A 24,692-nucleotide genomic window follows, 5' to 3' on the forward strand; every position below is an offset into this window, starting at 1 on the left:
TCGCTTGAGACTTACTGACATAAAAGTTATATTTAAACTTTATTTGGAGTTCTTTATTGCACAATACACATTTCTTAATATTAAGCCTAAAATGTGTTTAACATCACTATTAGTAGGGATAGTATGATATCAGACTTTAATATTTTTTTCTCTTTTAGAAGAAAATAAACACAACCTATTTGATACAGTAGCTAAATAAACGAGAAATAAAGCTTCAACTTCTGACGTTTCCAAACAGCACAGCAGTAATGACTTTATGAACTTCTTTACTCGCAACATTGACACTATTAGGAAGAAAATTATAACCATGCAACCGTCTACTACATCAGGCAGTGCATTGTAGTGTCCCGAGTAAAAAATCATTCATTGTTATAGGAGAGGAAGAATTGTCTAAACTCTTTAATCATTTAAATCTACAACATGTATGTTAGGCCTAAAAAAACTATTCTGACTAAGTTACTGAAAGAGATGCTTCCAGAGGTCATAGATCATCTTCTTAAAGGTGGTATCAGTGATTTCAGGCCCAAAAATATTTTTTATCACATTTATCTAATCTTTCCTAACGATCCGCTAGCTACCCGCCCCATAAGCATGCCGTCAAAAAAACGCGTCTCTGTAGGCAGCATAGGCTCTGAGATCTGCACACAAAAACAAATGGTTTAGCCAAACACTCAAAACCAAAACAAATAGTGTTCCAACCAATCACCGACAGGGGGAGGGTGTTGTGAGGTTTTGAGCCAGCTTTTTCTTCAGCTCTGACTTCGCGTGCAGCCGTGCACGAGCACAAAACCTCACAACACCCTCCCCCTGTCGGTGATTGGTTGGAACACTATTTGTTTTGGTTTTGAGTGTTTGGCTAAACCATTTGTTTTTGTGTGCAGATCTCAGAGCCTAGGCTGCCTACAGAGACGCAGTTTTTTGACGGCATGCTTATGGGGCGGGCAGCTAGCGGATCGTTAGGAAAGATTAGATGAATGTGATAAAATATTTTTGGGCCTGAAATCACTGATACCACCTTTAATATCATTAATTCCTCTTTGTCACTAGGATATGTACAGAAAACTTTTAAGATGCCTAGATTAAACCTCTTATTAAAAAACTGCAACTTGATTCTAGAGATCTCAGATCTACCTTTTCTGTCAAAGTTGTGAGGATACTGCCTTTTCTAGTATCTATGTTCTTTTTTAGAAAGAAATGGTATCTTGAAGGAATTCCTATCAGACCGTATCATAGTACTGAGACAGCTCTCATTATAGTCACAAATGTTTCGCTCTTATCATCCGATCGCAGTTGCATCTCTCTATTAGTGTTACTCGATCTTAGTGCTGCATTTGATACTTCCCACCACAACATTCTTTTGAATAGACTCAAAAATTATGTTGCCATTAGTGGAATAGCATTGGCATGATTCACAAAATTAATGGAATACATAGCTGATACTGTGTAAAAAAATTGGATGACTAGTAATTTACCACTATTACTTAATTAAAAAAAAAACAAAAAAAAAACAGAGTTTCTAATTATTGGACAAAAAACCTCTGCACGTAATAACCTAGAAATCTGTCTAACACTTGATGGCTGCTCTGTCATGTCTTCGTCGTCAGTTAGGAACCTGGGTGTGCTCTTTGATACCAATCTTTATACACATGCTGGTGACACTTTAGAATATACTGTTCCTTCATTGATAAATAACTATACAGGAACAAATGAGTAACACACTATTATAACATTCTAGTAACTACTATTATCTAACAAGAAACTCTGATTAACAGTTTAATAAGTAACAGCGCTCAGACGAATGTGGTAGTTCACTATTAGCAAATCAGTAACCTAATATTGACTGAAGACATTGTAAGCTTTCAAGGTTTTTGTAAGGTTTTGGATAGTAATAACTCAAGTGTTACTGCATCTTTCTAAAGGAACTACTAATTATTTGGATCGGTATTCTAAAGTGAAAATCATGGGAACACACAAGTAATGACTAAAGTTTTACCAAATACATCGGAAGGAATTCCTATTCAAAATCTTACAAAAATCTTAAAAGCTTGCAATGACTTCACTCAATATTAGGTAGTTATCATGTTTTTCACTTTAGAATACTGATCCAAATAATTAGTCGTTTCTTTAGAAGGATGTAGTCACACTTGAGTCATTACTAGTGGGTTACCGTTACCTTTTATTATAAATTATATAATAATTGTATACCTCTCAGAGAACTATTTATATAATAGTTCTCTGAGAGGTATGAAAAAAAAGTAGTTACTGATTAGCTAATAGTGAACTATTCAACTGAGCGCGACTAACTAATTGGTTAAGCAGAGTTTCTTGTTAATAGTAGTTAGTAGAATGTTAATAGTGTGTAACTCATTTGTTCCTGTGTATTTATTAATTAATGAAGGAACAGTATTCTAAAATGTTACCCACATGCCTATAGACTAAACACACGTAATACGCATTGGCATGCTGTCAGAGCTGCTGTACAGCCACAACAATCTTTGTTGCATTATTTTCCTATTATCACTGTAAAGCTGTTTTGAAACAATCGGTATTGTAAATAAAAAGCGCTATATAAATGAAGGTGAGTTGACTTGACTTAAAGTATACTTGCAATAGTTTCACTTTAGCACAATCAAATATACTTAAGTATATCTTCAGTTGGTCCTCAGCACTCTTTCTGGATAACTAAAGATAATTAAGTACAAAATTATTTGTTTCTGATTTAGAAGACTTTAAGTATACCCATTTAGTATACCAAAAGTACAATTGCAGGGTATTTATATTAAGTACATAAATATGTAGATGTATTTGTTGTATACTTAGCATAAAATAAATGCATTTCAAAAACATTTCAGTATACTTAATTTTCACTAGGGTAATACAGTTGAAAAAGGACTTACAATTTGTTTTTGGGACCGATAATATATCTAGAAATATTACCAATAAGGTAAAATCAAAATCTAGCACTGACTGGTGAAATATTGTACCTCTCTGAGCACCAGTGAAGTTCAAGGATAACATGTTAAAACAAGTAAAATTTAAATATGATTGTATATCTTTTTGGCCAAATCACCAAAAAAAAAATATATTTTACAGCTTTCAAAATGACTCTTTACTTTAATGTGAATAAAGAACTTGGAAACATTGTGGTAAACCAGTGGTACCATTATCACCTTGTGTAAAGTCCATAATAGTACAGTTGACATTTGAAGACTCTGTGTTATGAATGGGTCACATATGCTCCACTTTTTGTGTGCTATTTTCTCCATCTCCTGAAGCCCATGAACATACTGCAGCCATAACACAAAGTCACTATAAAGGCAAATATCTGTGGAGAGAGAAATAACAGAATTATTTACATACTGTAAGTGTTTAGAATTTTAATCGCTTGAAAGCAAATGCAAACATGGCTCACCATAAATATTACGATTTTGTTTCTGCTTTAGAATGTGAATGGTGAAGGTTGCATATATAATTATATAATTATATATTCCTTATTGAACACTGTTCAAACTCAAACAGGAAGAGTATCAAATGTTATTTTGGCACAAAGTAGAGCTTAACTAAGTGACGAATGACAAAAGGCATAGGCGAAAGACATTGATGCCACTGACTGGCCCTCACGTTCCCCAGACCTAAATCCAGTTGAGAACCTCTGGGACATTATGTATCGGAGCATCCGAAGCTGCCAAGTAGCACACCAGAGTGTCCAGGAGCTCACAGATGCCCTGATCCAGGTCTGGGAGGAGATCCCCAGAACACCACCCGTCATCTCATCAGGAGCATGCCCAGACGCTGTTGTGAGTGTATACAGGCATGCACGTGGGGGCCATACACACTACTGACTTACATCATGAGTTGCTGTGATTAACTTCATGCAAGTTGGATCAGCCTGTAAGTTCAGTTTTTAACATTGATTTTTGGTATGATTTTGAATCCAGTAAGTTGATGATTTTGGTTTCCAATGACTGTTGTCACATAATTTTGTTCTTAACAAATTATAGAATGATAAATAAAGATTTTCAAATTGAATATTTCATTCATTCAGATCCAATGTGTGATTTAAGTGTTCCCTTAATTTTTTGTTTGTTTGTTTGTTTGTTTGTTTGTTTTTTGAGCAGGTATAAGTAGCCACTGGTAAGTAGCCCTTGAAAGTTGTAAACACTGTGACTCAGTGGAGTGTCCAAATCATTACTCTGCATAAGCATCCTTACCAGTCCAAAACAGCAACTCCTGGAGCAGGCAAAGGAATATGGAGCAGGGAGAGGTGGATCTTAATATCAGCCATTTTATTATTAAAGTCTGCGTGAACCAGAAGTTGGAAACGACTTTTCTCCAGTGTTGTGACGTATTTCCCAGTGAAAAGGAATATTGAACAGAGGGCAGGGTTTTACTCTAGCGCTCCTCCTCTCCATCTCTCACTCATAGCGGACTAACGGTTTGAGGGGAGTGGTAAAGCGTTTCCCAACCCAAGCCGTCAAACCTACATCATCAGCCATTCCAGACCGGAAGTAACTTTTCAGACTTTGATTAAAGATTACGACGGCAAACAATTTTTTTTTGTTTATGAACTTGCACGGATTAATTTTTCACCACAAGACTAGTAATATGCGCTAACAAAGTAAATAGGGTCAATTTTGATTTCAGTTGGCTTTTAAAGGGATAGTTCACCCAAAGAATATGGGTAACCAAACAGTTGACAGTAGCCAATGATAGTTTTTTTTTTTTTTTTTTTTTTTTTTTAATATACTATGGAAGTCAATAGCTACTGTCAACTGATGGTTACCCATATTCTTCAAAATATCTTCTTCTGGGTTTAGCAGAAGAAAGAAAAACATAGAGGAACAACTTGAAGGTGAGTAAATGATGACAGAATTTTCATTTTCGGGTGAATTCTCCCTTTAATAAAAAAAAAAAAAAAAAGGCAAAACTAAGAAGAATATCCAAATCATTGCCCATAGCAAAAAATAACAGTTTTGCAAAAACAAAGACAATACTGGACAGTGAGTAGAACTAAACATAAGATTACAAACTGGCTTATCACTTTTTAAAGCACTGTGTACCCCTTTAGTGTAATTTTTTGACATGCAGGCTTTCGCATTGTTTTCAATTATAAACCTTTGCATAACACACAGACACAATGTGCATGGGAATTTTATAGTCATGTTGAAATTATATATTGGGTTATAATTTTGCCATTATGACGTATGTGTTGAGGTATGACTTTCAATTTAAACAGCCATAATAATTGTATTTCCATTAAACAATTTAGATATTTTTGAGCACATAACACAACCCCTTACCCAAACCATACCCATTTATATATTATCTAAAATTAAACAGTATATAACAGGCCTGGTGGATTTTGGAATAAACAGGTCATTTATAAAACATTTTTAAAATTCTATTTTTTATTTTAATTTTTTTTTTGTCTTGTCAAAGGGAGAAAACATTTTATGTAAATGATGCAGTATTGTTTCATGGGAACAATCCCCAAACTGTAGAAATGATTCAGATTCAAGTGCTGTCACAATATATTTCAAAAAGTACAAGTACCAAACAATTGGTTTGTCAAGTCAAGTCATCCTCATTTATATAGCGCTTTTAACAATGTAGATTGTTTCAAAGCCACTTTACAGAGACAAACGTATAATTTAGGGTAACAGAGATTGTTTTGGAAGATTCGGTTCTTTAATAGTTATTTTCCAGCTAAAGTTAGTTATGATTGATTCGCTTCCGTCGCAACGATCATTTGTTATTAAATTAGGGGCCGCTAAGACGACACCATTCTCTCTACATAGGTTTGTTTTAGGAACAGTACCAAATCGATCACTACCATCTGCCGTAAAGATCGTCATCCTGAGCACACATTCAAAAATTGCTGCAAGAAAAAAATGTTACATCAGCTTTGACTGTAAAATGGGATCAACTTTCGTCTGTCTCGTGATTGATTGCGTCATGCTAAGGTTCGGGTGTATATCGTATGACTTCAGAAGACTTTGAATGCAACATCAGTTGTTTACTTTTATCCTGTTTTTGGTCAGTTTTTGCTGTAAAAAAATATGTCACGTTGTCAGTTTGTTTTGATTTCTGTTCTTCTCAGTGTTTGGTTAATCCGTTAATTAGTTCAGTTCTTTCTAGTTCAGTCTCCGCCCCCTGCCTGTTTGTTTCCATGGTAACTGATTTGATTTTAGTTTCAGTTCAGGTGTCTTGTAAATTGCTCCTCAGTTGCTGTCTAATTAAGCCCTGTGTTTCTATCAGTTCTTTGTCAGTTCTACGTTGCATGTTCGTGGTTGTTCTGTTCATGTTCCTGTTTTGTGAAGTTTTGAGTTTGTTTTTGAATAAAGCTGCAGCACTTAAATCCTGTTTCATCTCTGCTGCATCCACGTTGTAACAAAATACTTGACAATACAAATTAATGTACTTTTATTTGCCTGTTATGTGTTTTATATTGTTGAGAAATTGTTAAGGTTTAGGGTAGGGGTTGGATCATTTTGAAATATCTAAATAAAATATAAAAAAATATATATATATTTCTACTTTTACAAATACAAACAAAGAATTGAATGCGTCTTGATCTGACACATATGGTAACTGAAAGCAATGGTGCAACCTGCTCATCAAAAAATTACGCTAAAGGGGTAATGAAATAGCAAGGGAAAATAAAGGAAGTGTTAACAACTCACCGCAGCAGCAACATTAATGCTGTATTCCCGATAGTCCAGAAATGTCATTATATTGCCACGGGGTCTGCGTATACAGGTGCTGTTTACATATGTACCCGCAGATGAAACTGTAGCCTCCAGCAAGAATGCACCAAAATAAAACAGCAAAGCGATGAAATGGTAGAACATATCCTGTGAATGGAAGACAATTTCTAATGCTTATGTGTACAGATCACCAGATCAAAAGACTGTATTTCAGAGAATCCTGTCAGATTAATAATGACTTAGTTATAACTTATAACTTATAATAGCTTTTTCATAATATACATCACTGCACTATTATTAACCTCTATTTATTAACTATTATTATCCTCTAACCTCTATTATTACTATGGTTTATGTAAATTGTCACATTTGGTTTTGGACCTTGAATCACTTAGGTTTTCATGCCTTTTACTTTGTAATTGTCATAACAATATGTTCCCTGTTCCTATAGTATTATGTTGTTATTGGTTTATTCAAGTCATTTGTTTCTCTGTTCTGTTTAGGGCTGCACAATTAACTGCAAAGAAACCGCACGCGATTTGGCAAAGGCTGTGATTATTTTACGCGCAGCTTGTCAGTGCAGTGCGGCTGGTCAGTAGTAAATGCTGCTCCATCTGAACGCCAGAGGGCGCTCTCAAGCAGCCATGCCAAATTTGCCCTGCCGCAGAAGTACAATAACGTGCCTCATTCCAGGAAGTCCCTATCGGGCATCATTGCTGTAGCTGAATAAACAATAGAGATGGGATGGGTCCAGGAAAGGGGGAGTGGTGTCTGGCGGTCACACACCCTTCTCTCTCTCTTTGGTTTGAGGCACGAGGGGCGGCGGCTTCAGCATCGTGGCTTGTCCTCTCTAGACCCCGACAACTGATGCCTTGCATCCTAGCCCATCAGCCAAATCGGTTTAAGTGCAATTACATGGAAATTGCAATTAATCGTGCAGCCCTAGTTATGCTTGATCATTGGGTCATTGTTTGAGTTCTCTCAGGTAGGGCAACCACCTGGTTATTGCTCTGTTCATCATCACATCTGTAGGAAATGTAATTTTGAGGGACATTGCAGGACACGTGTGGAGAGATAAATGTACTACTATTGTACTATAAATAAGGCTTCCTGGTGGAAAGATTCACTGGCCCCCACTGATAAGCTGTTCTTTAACCTGGTTGCACTGGTTCTGATGCTGCACAGCCTCCTGCCTGAGGGGAGAGGGACAAAAAGTCGATTGGCAGGGTGGGGTGCTATACGTCCCAAGCTTCAACAGCCGTGGAGCTTGGTTCACCACGAACCTTCTTAGCTAATGGACCAGGCTCGGGATGGACGAGACTGACCACTAGTGTAATGGATCCACGGTTGAGGTCAGGTCGAGCAGCAATCAAGTCCAGTGGTTCCAAGTCTAGGTCCGGTAGTTCCTGAGATCATACCTCTGTCCACAGTACTTCCTGTAATGACCACCGCTATGCTGTGTGTGTGTGTGGGGCTCACTCCTTCCGAGGCGGTGGCGACGGCTACAGCTCTTTCAGTCATCTGTCTGGGCTGTACAAGGACTGTCTATGTCCCATGTCACGACCACAAAGTCCTTTCACAGACTTTCAGGAGGACTGCCCTGGCCTTTGTTCCACCATGGCCCCCTGAGTCCACAAGATAATCTGTGCTGCTTTGGTGAAAATCACAACCACCAGCTCCACTCTGGTGGTACCCATCCCTGCTGGATCCACCATGGCCACCAGATCCTGCATAGTGTAGTCATCTGCCGGATGTTTCATGCATGCTATTGCTCCATGATCCAGGCCAACCTTTGCTCCACATTCCTGGTCTGCCTGTTCTCCATGATCCAAGCCATGGTCCACGCCCTCTTCCTCTTCACGGGCCTGGCCCTCCATCCCTCCCCCTGGACCTCCTCCAATCCACCACCCTCCTGGACTGTTTTGTGTGGGTGTTTCGTCAGGGCGTTCACCAATGACAATAATGACGTGTGTTTTGTGTTTATGATGACACCAATTCTGCTAATACTCACAAATTCACGTTTTTATAACAGCAAATTTTCAATCCCCCCCAACTGCAAACAGCAAATCTCGCTGAACAGTCTGCGCAGTGCCGCATGAAGTCGAACACACCTATTAGTTTATTCTAGTCATGTTCTCTTTTCTGTTTGGTCATTGGCTGATTACTCTCAGGTGTTATGTGATAAATCCATGTGTATTTATGGCTCTCATGTTACTTTGTTTCTTGTGTAGCTTTGTTTTTTGTAATCCCTCTGTCTGTGAGTTTGTCAAGTTTGTTAATGCCAAGTTTTAGACAAGTTTGCTAATGTTTATGTCATGGTTTATTTTTGTTAGTTTGGTTTGTTTCATTTAATAAACTGCACATTCAACTCACCTTCAGTGAACTAATTGTTACATAAGTGTGGTAGACCATGAACATTAATCATGGTTATAGAGTAGACATTACTCAGCACTGGAGTTGAGGCCATGGCCACTATTGAAAACTGGCACAATGCTTATTCTTTGACACTTAAGTCTTGCTATTAGATTTATCTGAGCCAAATGCCTATTCTACAGCTTGCAAAGCAGGACTATATTTAAACTTCTTTTATTTCTTCTTTTTCTTCTTCCTCCTCATCCTTGTTTCTGGGGCCCATCTTCAAACGCTAAATGTAAGATTAGAGTTTGAAAATCCCCCATTTTTTCACTTTTTCAAAATTTAACTGACATTGTTCTTGTACATTGACATTGTACATGTTTGAATTGTGATTTATTTATTTATTTTTTTGCCATTTATCTTTCTTACATTTAATGAAATTAAACAAAATGTGCGTTGATTTTTGAGCACAACAAAGAAAAAACATTACAATGTGTGGACACTGGCAAAGGGGGTCTAATTTGATGTTTTATTCACAGGTATTTCTTGTTACTGCAACTTTTAAAATAAAATAAAAAGATAATTGGGGCAAATTTGTTAGTTGTGGTGACATCAGAAATCAGAGATCAAATCATTATTTTAATGTAGTGTAATAACTATGTAATAACAAAAATGTCTGATATGTTTTTAAAGTGACCTTTATATTACACAAATAAAGATGTAGTTTTATTAAAAGTGAATTTCTTGCATTTAAAATAACCTGAAAAATGACCTTAAATCTTGCAAGCACTATTTCCTGCTATACCAACCCAGTGACCTTGAGGCAGGTGCTTAACCCCAAACTCTACTTGGAGGATTGTCCTGGAAATTTGTGTACAATAATCTACACTAAAGTGTCAACTCCATGTATGTGTTAGAGCTAGTCTGAGCACTGTGCATTTGTAAAGAAATACACACTCACCATGAAATTCCAGTCAGTGTTAATCTTGTCAGCCAGGCCCAGCAGAAACAGGGCGAGGTATACAGATGAACAGATGAACATGGTTACTGATACAAACATCACCCATCCCTGCAACAATGGCACGGACACATTCGTCGATGCTACTAATATCCACACCAATCCTCCAAACACCTAGTGTTTGAAAAAAAGAAGAAGAAATTTCTGAATTCAGAGGCCTCAAAGATTGTGTAGCATAATTGGTGTGTACAGACATAATTAATGTAGTATTACTGTATTCTCTCTCAGACTATCAAGTATAAATAATCATAACAGGCATATTATTATGACCATTATTTGACCATGTTTTAGTTATCAAGGTGTGTATTGCCATAATACTACAAGGGACACACCTTTGTGAGTTACAGAAGTTTAACCCAGTAAGTCTTGAAATAGCTACAAACAACACTTACAATTTCCAAACAAATCAGGGCCCCGGAATACGTCCTCAGTATTTCCACTCCGAGGGGTAGAGAAATAGTCGGTGCTGGGAAGGAGGTAGTGGCTGGGTTCGGTGTTTCCGCCATCCTCATTCAGCTCGACAAGCACAGGTTGAACAAAAGACTAATCCATAGGAGAATTCTGCTGGAGTCATGTATCAGGAACAGGTCTGACAGGTGTGTGGCCACTCCCATTTTGTTCTTGTCCTTTCTCACTTCCACAGTTCAGCCAAATCCCTGGGACTGAGGGCAGGCCGTTTCATTTACTGTGAATGAATACCTCCTTTAAAAAAGGAGGTATTTAAATACCTATTTAAAATGAAGGTATTTAAAATATGCCTCTCAATTTGTATTTTCCTTGCACCATATGGTTTTTCTTCTTCTGTTTGGCCACGTACAAAAATAACTGAATGGTTTCACAACTTTGGTTAATGATTAATGCATATGCTTAGGTTCAACATACCTGAGTAAATATTATGTTACACCCTGAAATGATTATAAAGAAAAGCCCAGAAAAAAGCCCAGATAAACGTGAATGTGCGGAGTTGTGAATTAGCCTTGGCTATAAACATGATACTGACATGGGATTGCTTCGAGAAGATAATCTATGTTCACTGTATCTTACCCTACCAAATAAACTATAAATAAATAATGTACATTTCTTCCAGTGCTTTGTGGAGTTATAAAATTCATTAATGGAGTTTAAAATGATTTGTTTTATTTGAATTCAGGTACTGAATGAAATAAATATACTTACAGTTGAAGTGGAATCATATTGAAAGGGGTAAAAGGCTTTCTAAAAAGGTGATTGTTGATAGAATTCACCATTAATGATATAAAGGTGAAGTGCATAGGCTTATTTTTATAAATTATAGCCTAGTTTCGTGGATAAGACCACTGCTTTAGTGGCTTTAGTGTTAAGTTTGTACAATGATGAGGGATATACACTGAATACTGCTAATGTGCACAGGAAATTTTAAGTTTGTTTAGGTATTTAGCATTTATCAGAGCTTCTTATAAAAAGTACCTTAGCTTCACGTGTGACAATGCCATGATGAACAGATAGCAACATGCAATTCTATTTATCTGCTGGAAAAATAAATGTTATCTGTACAGATACTGATTACATTATGTCAATAATAAATCACTTTTTTTTTCTTTTCTTTTTTTATATTTTGTTAATGATGAAGCAACTATAAGTGAAGTGAATAAGAAGTGAGTCTTGAGTCTGCAAATTAATAATAATAAAACATAATTTTATATTTTACATTGTACAGTAATCAGAAAATAACCATATTCAGCAATTGCAGTAGATTATTGTAATTAGTTTTTACAATCACTTGCTGGCAGTATTTTGCTGTAAAAAAACAGTGACATCTAACAGTGAAGGATTTAGAGTGAAAAGTTCTCTCACCGTTAATTAAAGAAAGGCATAGACACACTCACAGACCCCTTGTTATCCTATTTACTTTTTATTTAATTTAAGTGATTTAAAGGGTGGTGGATAATTTCATAAAATCAGAAACATCTTAATATTTTTATAAAAAATCTAAATACATTAGCCAACATGAGACAAGATATATGACATTTACTCATACATTAGTATAGCATATTTAAAATGATGATGTAAAAATAAAAACTCTTTTCCTCTGTGGCCATTAAACCATCACAGGTCTTAAGTTGCTGAAGTGTTTTTGTTTTTGACAAACTCACATATGTAGTACTGTGTGGCTCCACAATCTACCTGGCTCCAGCCTCCGGTACTACCAAGCTGCATACAGGCACCTTTACTGCTGTGTGGCCCCTGCAGAGCCCAGACTGTGGTATTCAAGAGGGGGTTACCATCAACATACACATACCCCACCTCTGTCACCCCTACCTGTAGTCCTATGAACACATGAGCAAGATCAGCTTCTCTGATATAGTTGGCCAGCAAGGTGTTTGTCTCTGTGGTTCTGGGCATAGCAAGAGACCCCCCACGCAACTTGCAGTTTAGAAGTGAGTCTTCATACCTCCGTGCCTCTGTCACCAGCAGATAAAACGTGTTTTCAGTCTCCCTGATACCTAGAACCACTTTAAAGAAATTGACAAAACATAGTACTGGTTAGTGTCTAATAAACATTTTTCCGTGTTTTCAGTGGAAATAATTGTGACATGCCAATATGGAATGGAGCTGTTGTCTCAGCTCATCTAGTATTAATTTTGCAAGAGAGCAACTACAACAAAAAATACCACATTTTTAAATCATACAAAAATTTGACATCTATTTCACAAAAATAAGTTGACTTCATACAACTACTAAAAATTATGTTGACAGTTATAAAAAGTATATGGTTTTGAGTCAATAAATATATTTATTAAAGGAGAACTCCGGTCAATTTTAACATTGAGCTAATTTTTTTGTAAATTTGGAGTGCTGTCAGTACAGAGAACAACGACAAAAATCGGTGTTGCCTACACCGTGTTATCCTCTTTTTAAAATCCTCTTTTTACTCCTTCAGAGTGAACACAGGTGAATCTGACTGCAGTAGATGTGCAAGATATGAATACAGTAGTCGGTTGTCGAGTTCGGGCGCATGATCGTATACTAAACCTATAGTCAGGGGGCCAATTCTGAAAAGGGCTTCCGTTAAGACTTTTGCGGACATGTTTTGGTACAAGCTGTCACCCTATTTTTTTAGTTAGAAGACACCCATAGGTAAGATATTAGGGTGGTTGTCAAGCTGAATTTTTTTTTTGTGTGACTTGTACAAGCAATTTCAGGCCAATTTTTTGGTTTCCTGCTCAACACGACATGCCAACAGTAAATGTTGAATATCTCCACAACCACAAGGACCATATTCATAAAGTCAGAATGAACATTTATTGTACAGTGTTAGAGACAACAGAACTAGAACATGAAAAAAACTATCTCCGCCTAAAGAGAACCAGTTTTCAAAGTGAATATCAGCTTGGAAACATAACCTAGTATCCCAAAACCTCTCAATCAGTACCCATATCTATGGGAATGAGTCAAGCCAAGTTTAAAGCTTGTAGGGAGAGACAGTGCAATGCTGCACAAGTTATAATACTTTAATGTCAAGGCGGAAATTTAGAACTGTAGATGATGGTCTATGGTGCTATTTGACTTAATTAGTGTACTAGGTTGTAACACAAATTATATCACATTCACATATCACTATAGTTACTAATTCCATCCTAACAAAACTGCTCTCTCACTTCTTTAGGGTTAGGGGTTAGTAACTAGTTAGTAGTAATAACTATGTAATAGTCGTATGGCAAAGGTATGTTTTTCCCCATAAAAGCAGTGGCTCTCAGGTTGGCAGAGGTTGGCTCTCAGGTTGTCAGTCTCATCCCTTTGATCTTGACAAATGAAACATTGTTCCCAATCAATATCTCTTCCTATTTGTTTTTCTTTGGACGCTAGGCTTACAGCTTCCTCTGGATCCATGTTATCTCATCTGAAGGCAAATACATTTTTCACTACACTAGTCTGATTGGTTTCTGAGTGGATCACTACAATGTCCTCTGACATAAGCTGAGGGCTTTGCTATCTAACAAACTTATTAACGCTTTTAGCTATAGCAGACTGTAAAATAGGACAGCAAATAAATTAAAAACAATATTTCCATTACACATCTGCACAAAACTTAATTTACCTATTAGTAAGTATGCTATTAATTATGAAAGTAAATTAGCCTAGCTAGACACTCACCTAAAGGATTATTAGGAACACCTGTTCAATTTCTTATTAATGCAATTATCTAATCAACCAATCACATGGCAGTTCCTTCAATGCATTTAGGGGTGTGGTCCTGGTCAAGACAATCTCCTGAACTCCAAACTGAATGTCAGAATGGGAAAGAAAGGTGATTTAAGCAATTTTGAGCGTGGCATGGTTGTTGGTGCCAGACGGGCCGGTCTGAGTATTTCACAATCTGCTCAGTTACTGGGATTTTCACGCACAACCATTTCTAGGGTTTACAAAGAATGGTGTGAAAAGGGAAAAATATCCAGTATGCGGCAGTCCTGTGGGCGAAATGCCTTGTTGATGCTAGAGGTCAGAGGAGGATGGGCCGACTGATTCAAGCTGATAGAAGAGCAACTTTGACTGAAATAACCACTCATTACAACCGAGGTATGCAGCAAAGCATTTGTGAAGCCACAACACGCACAACCTTGAGGTGGATGGGCTACAACAGCAGAAGACCCCACCAGGTACCACTCATCTCCACTACAAATAGGAAAAAGAGGCTACAATTTGCACGAGCTCACCAAAATTGGACAGTTTAAGACTGAAAAAATGTTGCCTGGTCTGATGAGTCTCGATTTCTGTTGAGACATTCAGATGGTAGAGTCAGAATTTGGCGTAAACAGAATGAGAACATGGATCCATCATGCCACTGTGCAGGCTGGTGGTGGTGGTGTAATGGTGTGGGGGATGTTTTCTTGGCACACTTTAGGCCCCTTAGTGCCAATTGGGCATCGTTTAAATGCCATGGCCTACCTGAGCATTGTTTCTGACCATGTCCATCCCTTTATGACCACCATGTACCCATCCTCTGATGGCTACTTCCAGCAGGATAATGCACCATGTCACAAAGCTCGAATCATTTCAAATTGGTTTCTTGAACAATGAGTTCACTGTACTAAAATGGCCCCCACAGTCACCAGATCTCAACCCAATAGAGCATCTTTGGGATGTGGTGGAACGGGAGCTTCGTGCCCTGGATGTGCATCCCACAAATCTCCATCAACTGCAAGATGCTATCCTATCAATATGGGCCAACATTTCTAAAGAATAAGGGTGTCACGATTTCGATTTTAAATCGAAATCGATCGAAATTAATGCTCAATCTCGATTATCGAATCAAAAAATGGAATCGTCGATGCTGCCACGCCCCCATGTCACGGCAGCTCGGCTTGCCTGTAATAGGTAAAACTCCTTTTCTCGAGAATATTGAGCCTTTATTTTAAAACACATTGCAGCTGCACAGCGAGAACATTATATCTCGTCTGAGCGAGCTGATTGTCTGTGCTGCGGCAACTGCACGAACCTATGGCGAGTTAGCAGTGGCGTACGGTCCAATGGGAGCGCATGGCGCCCTGCCAACCTCGAGCGCGCCAATTTGGACGTGGCTGGAGAGTATAATTCACAAAAAACTCGCCAAAGGATTTTAGGTTTAAATCGACTGAAGCGAAGTACCTGATATGAGCGAAATAGCACGGCAAGGCAAAGCAGTACTCGTTCCCTTATCTCTAAGGGAACCGAGGTTACGCAAGTAACCAAGTAGCCTACGTTCCCTTACGAGAACGTTCTCTCGTACTGCGTTGCAAACGCTGTGGGAACCCAATTTAAAACGCTGTGCTATTCGCCTGTGACTGCTCTGAGGAGTCCAGGGAGCCCCGGGACTATAATAGCCAGGTAATAGGTTATATTGTTTAAGTTTCCAATTGACTGAAGATAGTTATTGTTACATTATGTTGTTAATAAACGTTTTAAATTTGACAATGTAGTGTGTGGTATTGCGAACAAAGGTCAGATATTATTATATTGCATAAAAGTCTTAAAATGGCATAGCTTGTGCTTTCAATTTATTTATTTTTAAATCGAGAATCGAATCGAACCGTGACTTTAGAATCGAAAATGTAATCGAATCGAGGATTTGGAGAATCGTGACACCCTTACTAAAGAATGCTTTCAGCACCTTGTTGAATCAATGCCACGTAGAATTAAGGCAGATCAGAAGGCGAAAGGGGGTCAAACACAGTATTAGTATGGTGTTCCTAATAATCCTTTAGGTGAGTGTATGTCTGGTAAGTATATAGCTAGTTGGAAAACAGTTTAGCTTACCTGTTTCTGGCAACATTTGATGGTAGAATGGTAGAATCTTGAGGTAAATGTTTGTGTTGACAAATAGATCAAGTTAATCTGTTGTGTGATTGTGTGATTCACTCCTTTATAAAGTTTTGTTCAGACTGTACTGTTGACACCTGCTGTGATCATCTTCTCTGGATCTGCTGCCTCAATCTACTGCCAAATCACAGCTGCGCTGACACAACAGTGCCCCTTGTGGTGTGATACTCTTGTGGTATTTATTGATTATTATTTTTTAATGATCATGCTTGCACATAAGTTGGATTATATTGCACATTTGCCCAAAATTACAATAGGTAACATGGAAGAAAATGGAGGCACTTTGGGGAAAAAAATCCGCTTTTACCACTTTTAAGAATATAGTGTTAAAATGGACAAAAAAAATTTTCTAAGCTGACAACCTGGCTAGAACACATGTTGAGGGGATAAATATTAATACTGGATAGGTTGTATACTTGTACCAAAAAGTGTCCGACAAAGTTTTAATATCAGTTTTGGCCCCCTGACTACTATGCGCGTGAACTCGACAATCGACTACTGTAGACTTCAACCGAAAACAGGATGTAAATACAGGTATGTGCGCTGGCTGAATAAACATCATTTTTATTTATATCTTTCTCATATATCTAAAGGAATCACTCACATTAGCTGAGCACTTGTAATGACACATCAAGGATGTTAAGAGGCTAAAAGCAGGTTTAAAACTTGCCCCATTGAAGTCAACAGGGTGCAAATTTTAAAAAGAGGATAACATGGTGTAGGCAACACCGATTTTTGTCGTTGTTCTCTGTACTGACAGCACTCCAAATTTACAAAAAAAAAAAAAAAAAAATGAGCTCAATGTTAAAATTGACTGGAGTTCTCCTTTAAGCATTTTTAAATCTCACTATTTGGCAGGTGTTGTGAATAAAAAAATATTCATGAAGTTAGGCCAATCAACAAATTATAATGCATTTGTTAGAGTTAGTATTAGTATATAATGAAATCAATGTTGTTGTTTTTTTGTTTGTTTGTTTTTTTATTGCACCATTTGTGTGAAGGTTTACAAGGGTTAATACTTTGTGTATTGTTTCTTATGTTGTCTAATATCATGGAAATGGCATGATTATCACAATGGAGAACATTAAAACAATATCAAGATCACACAAGAGAATTCGATTAATTAAACACACAAGTCTCACCGTTCTTAAGAAACTTGACAGCATTTCTCAGTTTGCTTATATTGATTTCCATCTGTCTGACAACCTTTCTGTACCTCCCACAGTCACAGATCGTACCTGTTACACAAATTGTGCAGCCTTTAGGTGGTGTTATCATAAACAATAATAAATATGAAGAAAATCTAATGCCTACTGTTTATTTAGAGACAGATACAAGTATTTTTTCTTAAATGAAATGCATTCAGATAGAGCGGAAAACACACAGATGCTTTGACATTTACCAGGCTTTCCTTTTAACCCTAGGAGACCATCAATTCCTTGTTGTCCCTTGTCCCCTGTCACAGTAACAGATTAACAGTTACAATTTAACCTCTGACATTTCATGTAAACATACAGTCTAATAACTAAACATTAGCCTCTAATTATTAATATTGCAAGCACTTGTCTTGCAATGATTTATAGAATCCAGTAATAAGAGTGAATAACCAGTAGATGGCAGCAGTGTACATACAGTACTTCACACTGGTCTCCCCCTTATCTGCAAAGCAAATTATGTCTGTCTCCAACTAACCATGATTTTTCTTTTTGAAACATTAGTGTTTTGTGTCCTGTTATAAAAAAAATAAACACTTGGGAATTAAACACATTTTTTTTTTTTTTTTTTTTTTTTTTTGCAATTTTGTTCAGATTAGAGAATAATTTCAAATTATGTATGTTATTTCTTTGAGTGCCAAATTTTCTGGAATTTTACTGGTACAGTATTGTGTAAAATATTGATGTAGGACAGTAAATACCTTCACTTTCTAGAAGGGCATTAGGACATCCACATTAACTAATTAGATCAATGAGCATTGCATTTTAGCCTCCAGTCACCAAGTATCAATATAGCATACATAATATGTAAACATAGCATACATAAACAAACAGCATTCAATCTCTGTTTAGAGTCTAACCTCTCGTTCCCCTCGGGCCCATCTTTCCCATTTGGCCCTTCTCTCCCTTTTCTCCATATTCACCGGTCAGGCCTATGGAAGAAGAAAACAAGGTTACTGGTTATCTGACTCTGCCAAAATTCATGAAAATTGCCTCACAATGCTTTTCCAATGGAATCAAGCACACTGTCAAAGCACAATAAGTCTTGTTATGTGCATACTCTTTTAGCCTCAATCATTGCATTTTGTGTGTGGTGAAATTATATTGTGTCAGTAGTCTTTGATATAAAACTGATTAAATTACATTTTCCAGCTCGTTAAAAGGTTTGAGACAGCTGTTTTTGGGACTGCTTGTGACAGCCTTGGAGCAAAGTTCCTAATTAAATATCCATCTGGAAATGGTTAATAGGCATTCCTGAGTTTTGCAAAGCAATAATAGGATACAACTGCCAAAGCATTAATAGGATACAATTGCTTTCATTTCTGTACTGTCATTTAATATCATCTCTATGATTAATCATTTTGGCTGAGTGCATGGCACTGACATTCCCATACATATGTTCTCATATCTTTTTTTACAGAATAAAGCGTTTCAGTTGCTTTCTGCCATCAGCAGTGATTGCTCCATTTATTAAAATATTTCAGTTATACGGCAAACTAGGCTGGAAAACCTCAGACAGCATTTATGATATGATTTGTGGAGTACAGGAACCATCCTTGTGTCTAAACAAAATTATGTGGAGAAGAGGAACTGAACCATCTGAATGTCTCAAAATGACATCCTGCAATTCTTGTTTTTAAACTTTGGAACTTTTTCTATTCTTGTGAATGATTTCATTTTGCTTTGAGGGTGTGAGGTTGATTAAAAACTGGAATGATAATTTCCTGTACTTGTTTAAAATGAATTAAAGCAGAGTCTAGCATGGTTTTGCCAGTCAAACCCATCGGTTCTGAGTTTCCTTTTTTTTTTCTGATGAACATTTAGCTTTCATGTATAGCATTTTGCAGATATGTTACATTTAGATGCATAGCTAAAAATACAACAAAATTTTGCAGTAAACAGCCATTGAAAAACTTAATTCCTCTGTGGTCACTCTGTAGAGTGAAAAAACAGGCTAAGAGCCTTCCTGGCATTTTGGCTTTTTTTCATTTTATTTTTAGTAAAGTACGTTTATGTGTGGAAAAGAGGTCATGTCTTCCTGTGATTGCAATTGCAGGCGTTCTTGTACTGGTTCGATTAACAGCCTGGAAGAGGCTTGTCTGCTGCAGCACTTCCATCTTTGAACACATGGCGACACCGCTGCCCCTGGCCTCAATTAACATGTCTGCATGCCCCTGACGTGACTTCCCTCAAGGGAAGATGTGGTCTGGCAGAAACAGACAGTCTTCCAGCTACACTCTGATGCCCAGTGAGGGCAAGGACACATCAAACAGCTAACTTCAGGTCAAACTTAGTAGAGTAGTACATATGCTACCACTTCTTTAGAGTAGTATATAAGAAGCTACTGTCTAGCATTTAGGAAATTCCAGCAGCTTGATCAGTGTAATGAAGCTAATTTTTTTTAAAATACATATTCCACAAAACTCATTCAAGTTCACAAAACTCTGGACTACTTATTGTTCCAATAGGATTTTAAAGTAAATAAGGAGAGCTTTTTTTTGCATTTGGCTTCTAAACTATGGAAAGTCCTTTCTATTCTCTCAGTTTAAATCTAGATTAAAGACACAACTCTTTAGCCAAGCATTCACAAAACACATCTCATAACCTATTACAGTTATGTCTCATGAAAGTGTGAAGTGTCTGAAATAATATGATTAGCAGCTATGCTAACCCTTCTCCTTTGCTTTCCTATTTTGGGATTCCCATACTGAGGATACTAGAGTAGTCAAAAATGGAAGGATGGACTCCATAATATTTTCCTTATATTGCAATCATTATGTTCAAAAGCTGTATTTACTGCCTTAATAATGTGTCAAAAGGCAGCATAATTTTACATCTGTTTAACTGAACATGTGACTTGAATCTTAAAATATGTATTGTTATATGACATTATTTTGTTGCCAGAGGAGTATGGGACCCAGATGAGACTGATTCTTTTCAAGATTTTTCTCCAACACCTCACCACATTTGTGTTTTTTTCCCCTTTGGCTGCTCATTTGGGGCTAAAAAAGATAAATGGAAAATTCTTTATTTAATGCTATATTCCCTGTTCATTATGGCCAACATGCATTTACCTAAAACAATCTGTTTGAAAAAGTGCTATACAAAATAAATATATATAAAAAAAAATTAAAAAAAATAATTAAAAAAATCCAGCACAGATTGAGCAACTGCATTAGCAAGTTTTATTAAAGCAGCTGATTTGAGTTTACTGGATATTTTTGGCTATGAACAGTAAACAGACATGCTTCAACCAACTTCCCTTTAATCTATCACTGATTCATTAAATAACAAACCAACAACGTCTCAGAGACCTCGCTGGCCAGGTGGACCGGTTTTCCCCAGTCTGCCCCCTTCACCGTTTGTTCCCACGTCACCTGGATCACCTGTTAGATGAAGACAAAGTTAGAGATTGGGGCCTCTCAACAGAAAATGTACAGACAGGTCTTACCCAAACACGCTTCTCAGTTACATCGCAGCTGTTTAAATACAGACAGTTATTCAATATCAAGAAGGGTAAGTTTATTGGCATTGCCAAAAGTATGAGCTGCGGGGAGAGACATTTCCTCTTAACAGTTTTTTTGTTTTGTTTATGAAACAAACAAACTGTATATATCATTACACACACACACACACACACACACACACACACACACACACACACACACACACACACACACACACACACACACACACCTCATTTCCAGAAATAACATCAGCTCTTAAATGCTTGCTGTTTACCGCAATGGAATAATCACTGACACGTTAATGTTCCAGAAAATTTCCTTTGCTGACACTGTGATCCTTTCAATGACAGAACCACTTTTTAACAAAGGCACACTGTTGTGTTTACCAGCAGATTTCCTGTCATATGAGAAGCTACTGTAGCACAAACCAGCAGGGAGCCAACAATGTCAAAAGTGGTCATCTGCAATTGTTAACTTAAAGAGCTATTTCTAACTGATCTTGCCCTTAAATTTAGATTTGTAAGTGTAACCTAAGTTATTCAGGTTGATACAGTAATGCCCTGCCATGGACAGGCCATCCATCCACAGGGTGTTTCCTTGCCTTTGGCCCTGAGACTCCAGCATCATTGGAACCCTGCTTAGGACAAGCAGTTTGATGCTTACCACATGAATGTTTTAGATGTTACCACATGAATTATCATAGCAATTCACAAAAAAAGTGAAGGTTATTTGTCCAAACTATGTTTGACCAGAGAAAATAATAATCATAATAATAATAATAGCTGTTCTGAAATCTATACTATTAAAAACCTGTTAAAAACTATTAAAATATGATTAAAAAGGTGATAAAATCGTCTTTTTCATCAAATAAAAAATAAAAAACACAAATACCTTTTGATCCAGGGAGAATGTTGTTGGAGCAAATTTCAGTTGTAGTACAATAAAGGTATACATTACAAAGAAATAGAAATAAAAAAAGTTTCCTGCTAAAAGTGTGTACATCCATGACTTGAATCGGAAACTTCGTTCTGTTCTCAAGAGGAGAGTGAAAAGGGAGTTTAACATATGTTTACCAGACCTTATCATATCTGTGTTTAGCTTTCAAACAACACTGTCCAGAACGCAGACTATCTCCTTGCACTGCAAGAGAGGAATTTGGTTGAGTAAAAAAGTGTTGCCACCATGAAGATAATTTCTGATAGTATTGTGGCAAATGTACATACTATATGAATTTTAAAGAGATGTCTTGTTCATCATATGTTGAAATGTTTAACTAATTTTCAAAATAGTTTATTAAGTTTAATGAATCTAGTGTGTTCAAACTGTGATTTAAAATGCATTTATTGTTTAACTCCAGAGATTTATTGTACACTCCAGAGACCCCAGACAATAAAATGTTTTTTTGTTTGTTTGTTTTTTTACATTATAATGTAATTATAAAAAATAAAAATAAATCCCTTCATCTAAATGACATGAGACTTGATGTGGTGGTTGACACTTGCTAGCTCTACAAAAAAAAAAATATATATATATATATTTGAAAGATATCAGGTTGTATGTTAGAGTGAAAAAAGTCACACTCAGGAAGTTCAGGGTCTCCAGAGATATATATATATATCACTCATTTTATTAATGTTTATTGTTTCGACAAATTATGTAACAACATTTTTTTTATAGTCTACCATTTATGTCTATGAAAAAATGTTTTTCAATTTATTTATATTCATTTAAAAACAATCTTAAATCCTCCAACACTGCACAAATGTAGAGTAAAAACATTAATAAAGTGAGGGATTTTAAATGGTAAATGGTAAATGGACTGCATTTATATAGCGCTTTCACAGACCTATGGCCACCAAAGCGCTTTACATAGCCTCATATTCACCCATTCATTCACTCATTCATACACCGACGGCGGTGTCAGCCATGCAAGGCGCCATCCAGCTTGTCGGGAGCAGCTGGGGTTAGGTGTCTTGCTCATGGACACCTCGACACTTGACCAAGTGGAACCGGGGATTGAAGCACCAACCTTTCAAAAAGTTTGCTTTTTTTTTTTTTTTTTTTTTACATTTGTTTTTGTTTTGTTTTTAAGAATTGCCTTCCATCTTTCACCCAAACACTTTCTGGATATTTTAATTAATCATACTGTTTTTGCATATCTTAATGACAATATTTAAAAACACATACCACTTAATGTCAAATTATAGTCTAATAGCACATTTTGGGATGGTTGTTATTATATCCAATCTTTTGACCTGGTCTGTGAAAAATAAACTAATACTGTTTTTAGGGCTTAATTCCTTGTGAGGTAACACACAGCAAAATGTCTTGACAGATTTTCCTCATAAATTGTTATTTCCCCTTCAGGGGCCGGTTTTACACTATACTGTTTCCAACTGCCGTTCATTTACATGAAAATGCATTTTGAGGGCCTGAAAGTGGAAACTTTTGAAAACGGGATTCAAAGTGTAAGTTTTTGAAACTGATACTGTTATAATCTCAGTGTAAACTACAAAAACACGAATTTGTGAAAATGGTGACGTAATGCAAGGCCCGAAGTCAAGAGAATGATCTCGTCTCCTCAGCGAAAAAACTTAATGTGAATATTTGCACGCTGCCTTATATACCCGGAAGCGGGGAGCGGCTTACAATGGAAATCTCACTCGCCAAAGTGCATTGGCTTATTCTGTTACCACCTGAAGGTGATTGGGCTCTCAGGCGAGATCCCAATTTGTCAGTCACTGATGTTGACGTTACATTAGTAACCTAGATGTTATGTCATGCCTAGACGTTATGTCACTTTACAATGAAACAGAAAGAGTCTGAGGGGCCATTTATACAACAAAAATGAACTAAAAAATCAACAACAAAAATCAACTATATGAACTAAAAATGGAAAACTTTTTATGCTTCTGAGCCGTTCATTTACACCAGCATTTTTGGGGGCTGAAAATGCAAACTTTTGAAAACAGGATTCATGTTAGCATACCTGTCACAGTCATATTCAGTTTGTTTTGGTTTTCACTAGTCACATGCTATCCTTTGTTCTAGTTTCCCACCACTCATCAGTCACCATGGACTAACACTCATCATCACAGCTGTTCATCTTTTAGTTAATCATCTCTGTGTATTTAAGATCCTGGTTCTAGTAAGAATTCAAGCTGCTATGTTTTGGACCAGCTAGAGTTTGTTTATTAAGTGTGCAGGGTAACCACCCAGTAAAGCATTACAATAATCTAGCCTTGAGGTCATGAACACATGAACTAACTGTTCCGCATTTGTCATTGATAGCATATGTCGTAATTTAAATATATTTTTAAGATGGAAGAATGCGGTTTTACAGATGCTAGAAATGTGACTTTCAAAACAAAGATTGGTATCAAATAGCACACCCAGGTTCCTAACTGACGACGACGAAGACGACTTGACAGAGCAGCCACCAACCCTTACGAAAAAGAAGTTTATTCAAGTGTTCTATTAGTATACTTCTTTTAAACTAAAAATAAGAAAGTATACTTTCAGTCTACTTTTTATATACTTCTCAGAAATATACTTTATGTTCTTCTCAGAAATATACTTCAAATTGCACTTAAGT

General features: G+C 36.8%; 2 protein-coding genes across 2 annotated transcripts; both read right to left on the reverse strand.

Annotated features, from left to right (window-relative positions):
- Window positions 1-3,192: 3,192 nt before the first annotated feature.
- Window positions 3,193-10,586, reverse strand: mal2 (mal, T cell differentiation protein 2; the record flags this gene model as incomplete). Its single annotated transcript, XM_081388525.1, has 4 exons — window positions 3,193-3,325; window positions 6,684-6,854; window positions 10,024-10,194; window positions 10,473-10,586. 4 exons carry the CDS (start codon window positions 10,584-10,586, stop codon window positions 3,254-3,256), a joined length of 528 nt encoding a protein of 175 aa, XP_081244651.1. The 3' UTR covers window positions 3,193-3,253.
- Window positions 10,587-11,679: 1,093 nt separating this feature from the next.
- Window positions 11,680-22,207, reverse strand: colec10 (collectin sub-family member 10 (C-type lectin)). The gene is made up of 6 exons (XM_081388729.1): window positions 21,989-22,207; window positions 20,945-21,016; window positions 18,491-18,562; window positions 17,819-17,872; window positions 17,559-17,654; window positions 11,680-12,572 (listed from the first exon to the last, which is right to left on the reverse strand). The coding sequence occupies exons 1-6, from the start codon at window positions 22,101-22,103 to the stop codon at window positions 12,175-12,177; spliced, it is 807 nt and encodes a 268-aa protein (XP_081244855.1). The 5' UTR covers window positions 22,104-22,207; the 3' UTR covers window positions 11,680-12,174.
- Between the last annotated feature and the right edge of the window lie 2,485 nt (window positions 22,208-24,692).

This window comes from Scardinius erythrophthalmus (assembly GCF_964197995.2).
Source record: "Scardinius erythrophthalmus genome assembly, chromosome: 16".
Classification (NCBI taxonomy): domain Eukaryota; kingdom Metazoa; phylum Chordata; class Actinopteri; order Cypriniformes; family Leuciscidae; genus Scardinius; species Scardinius erythrophthalmus.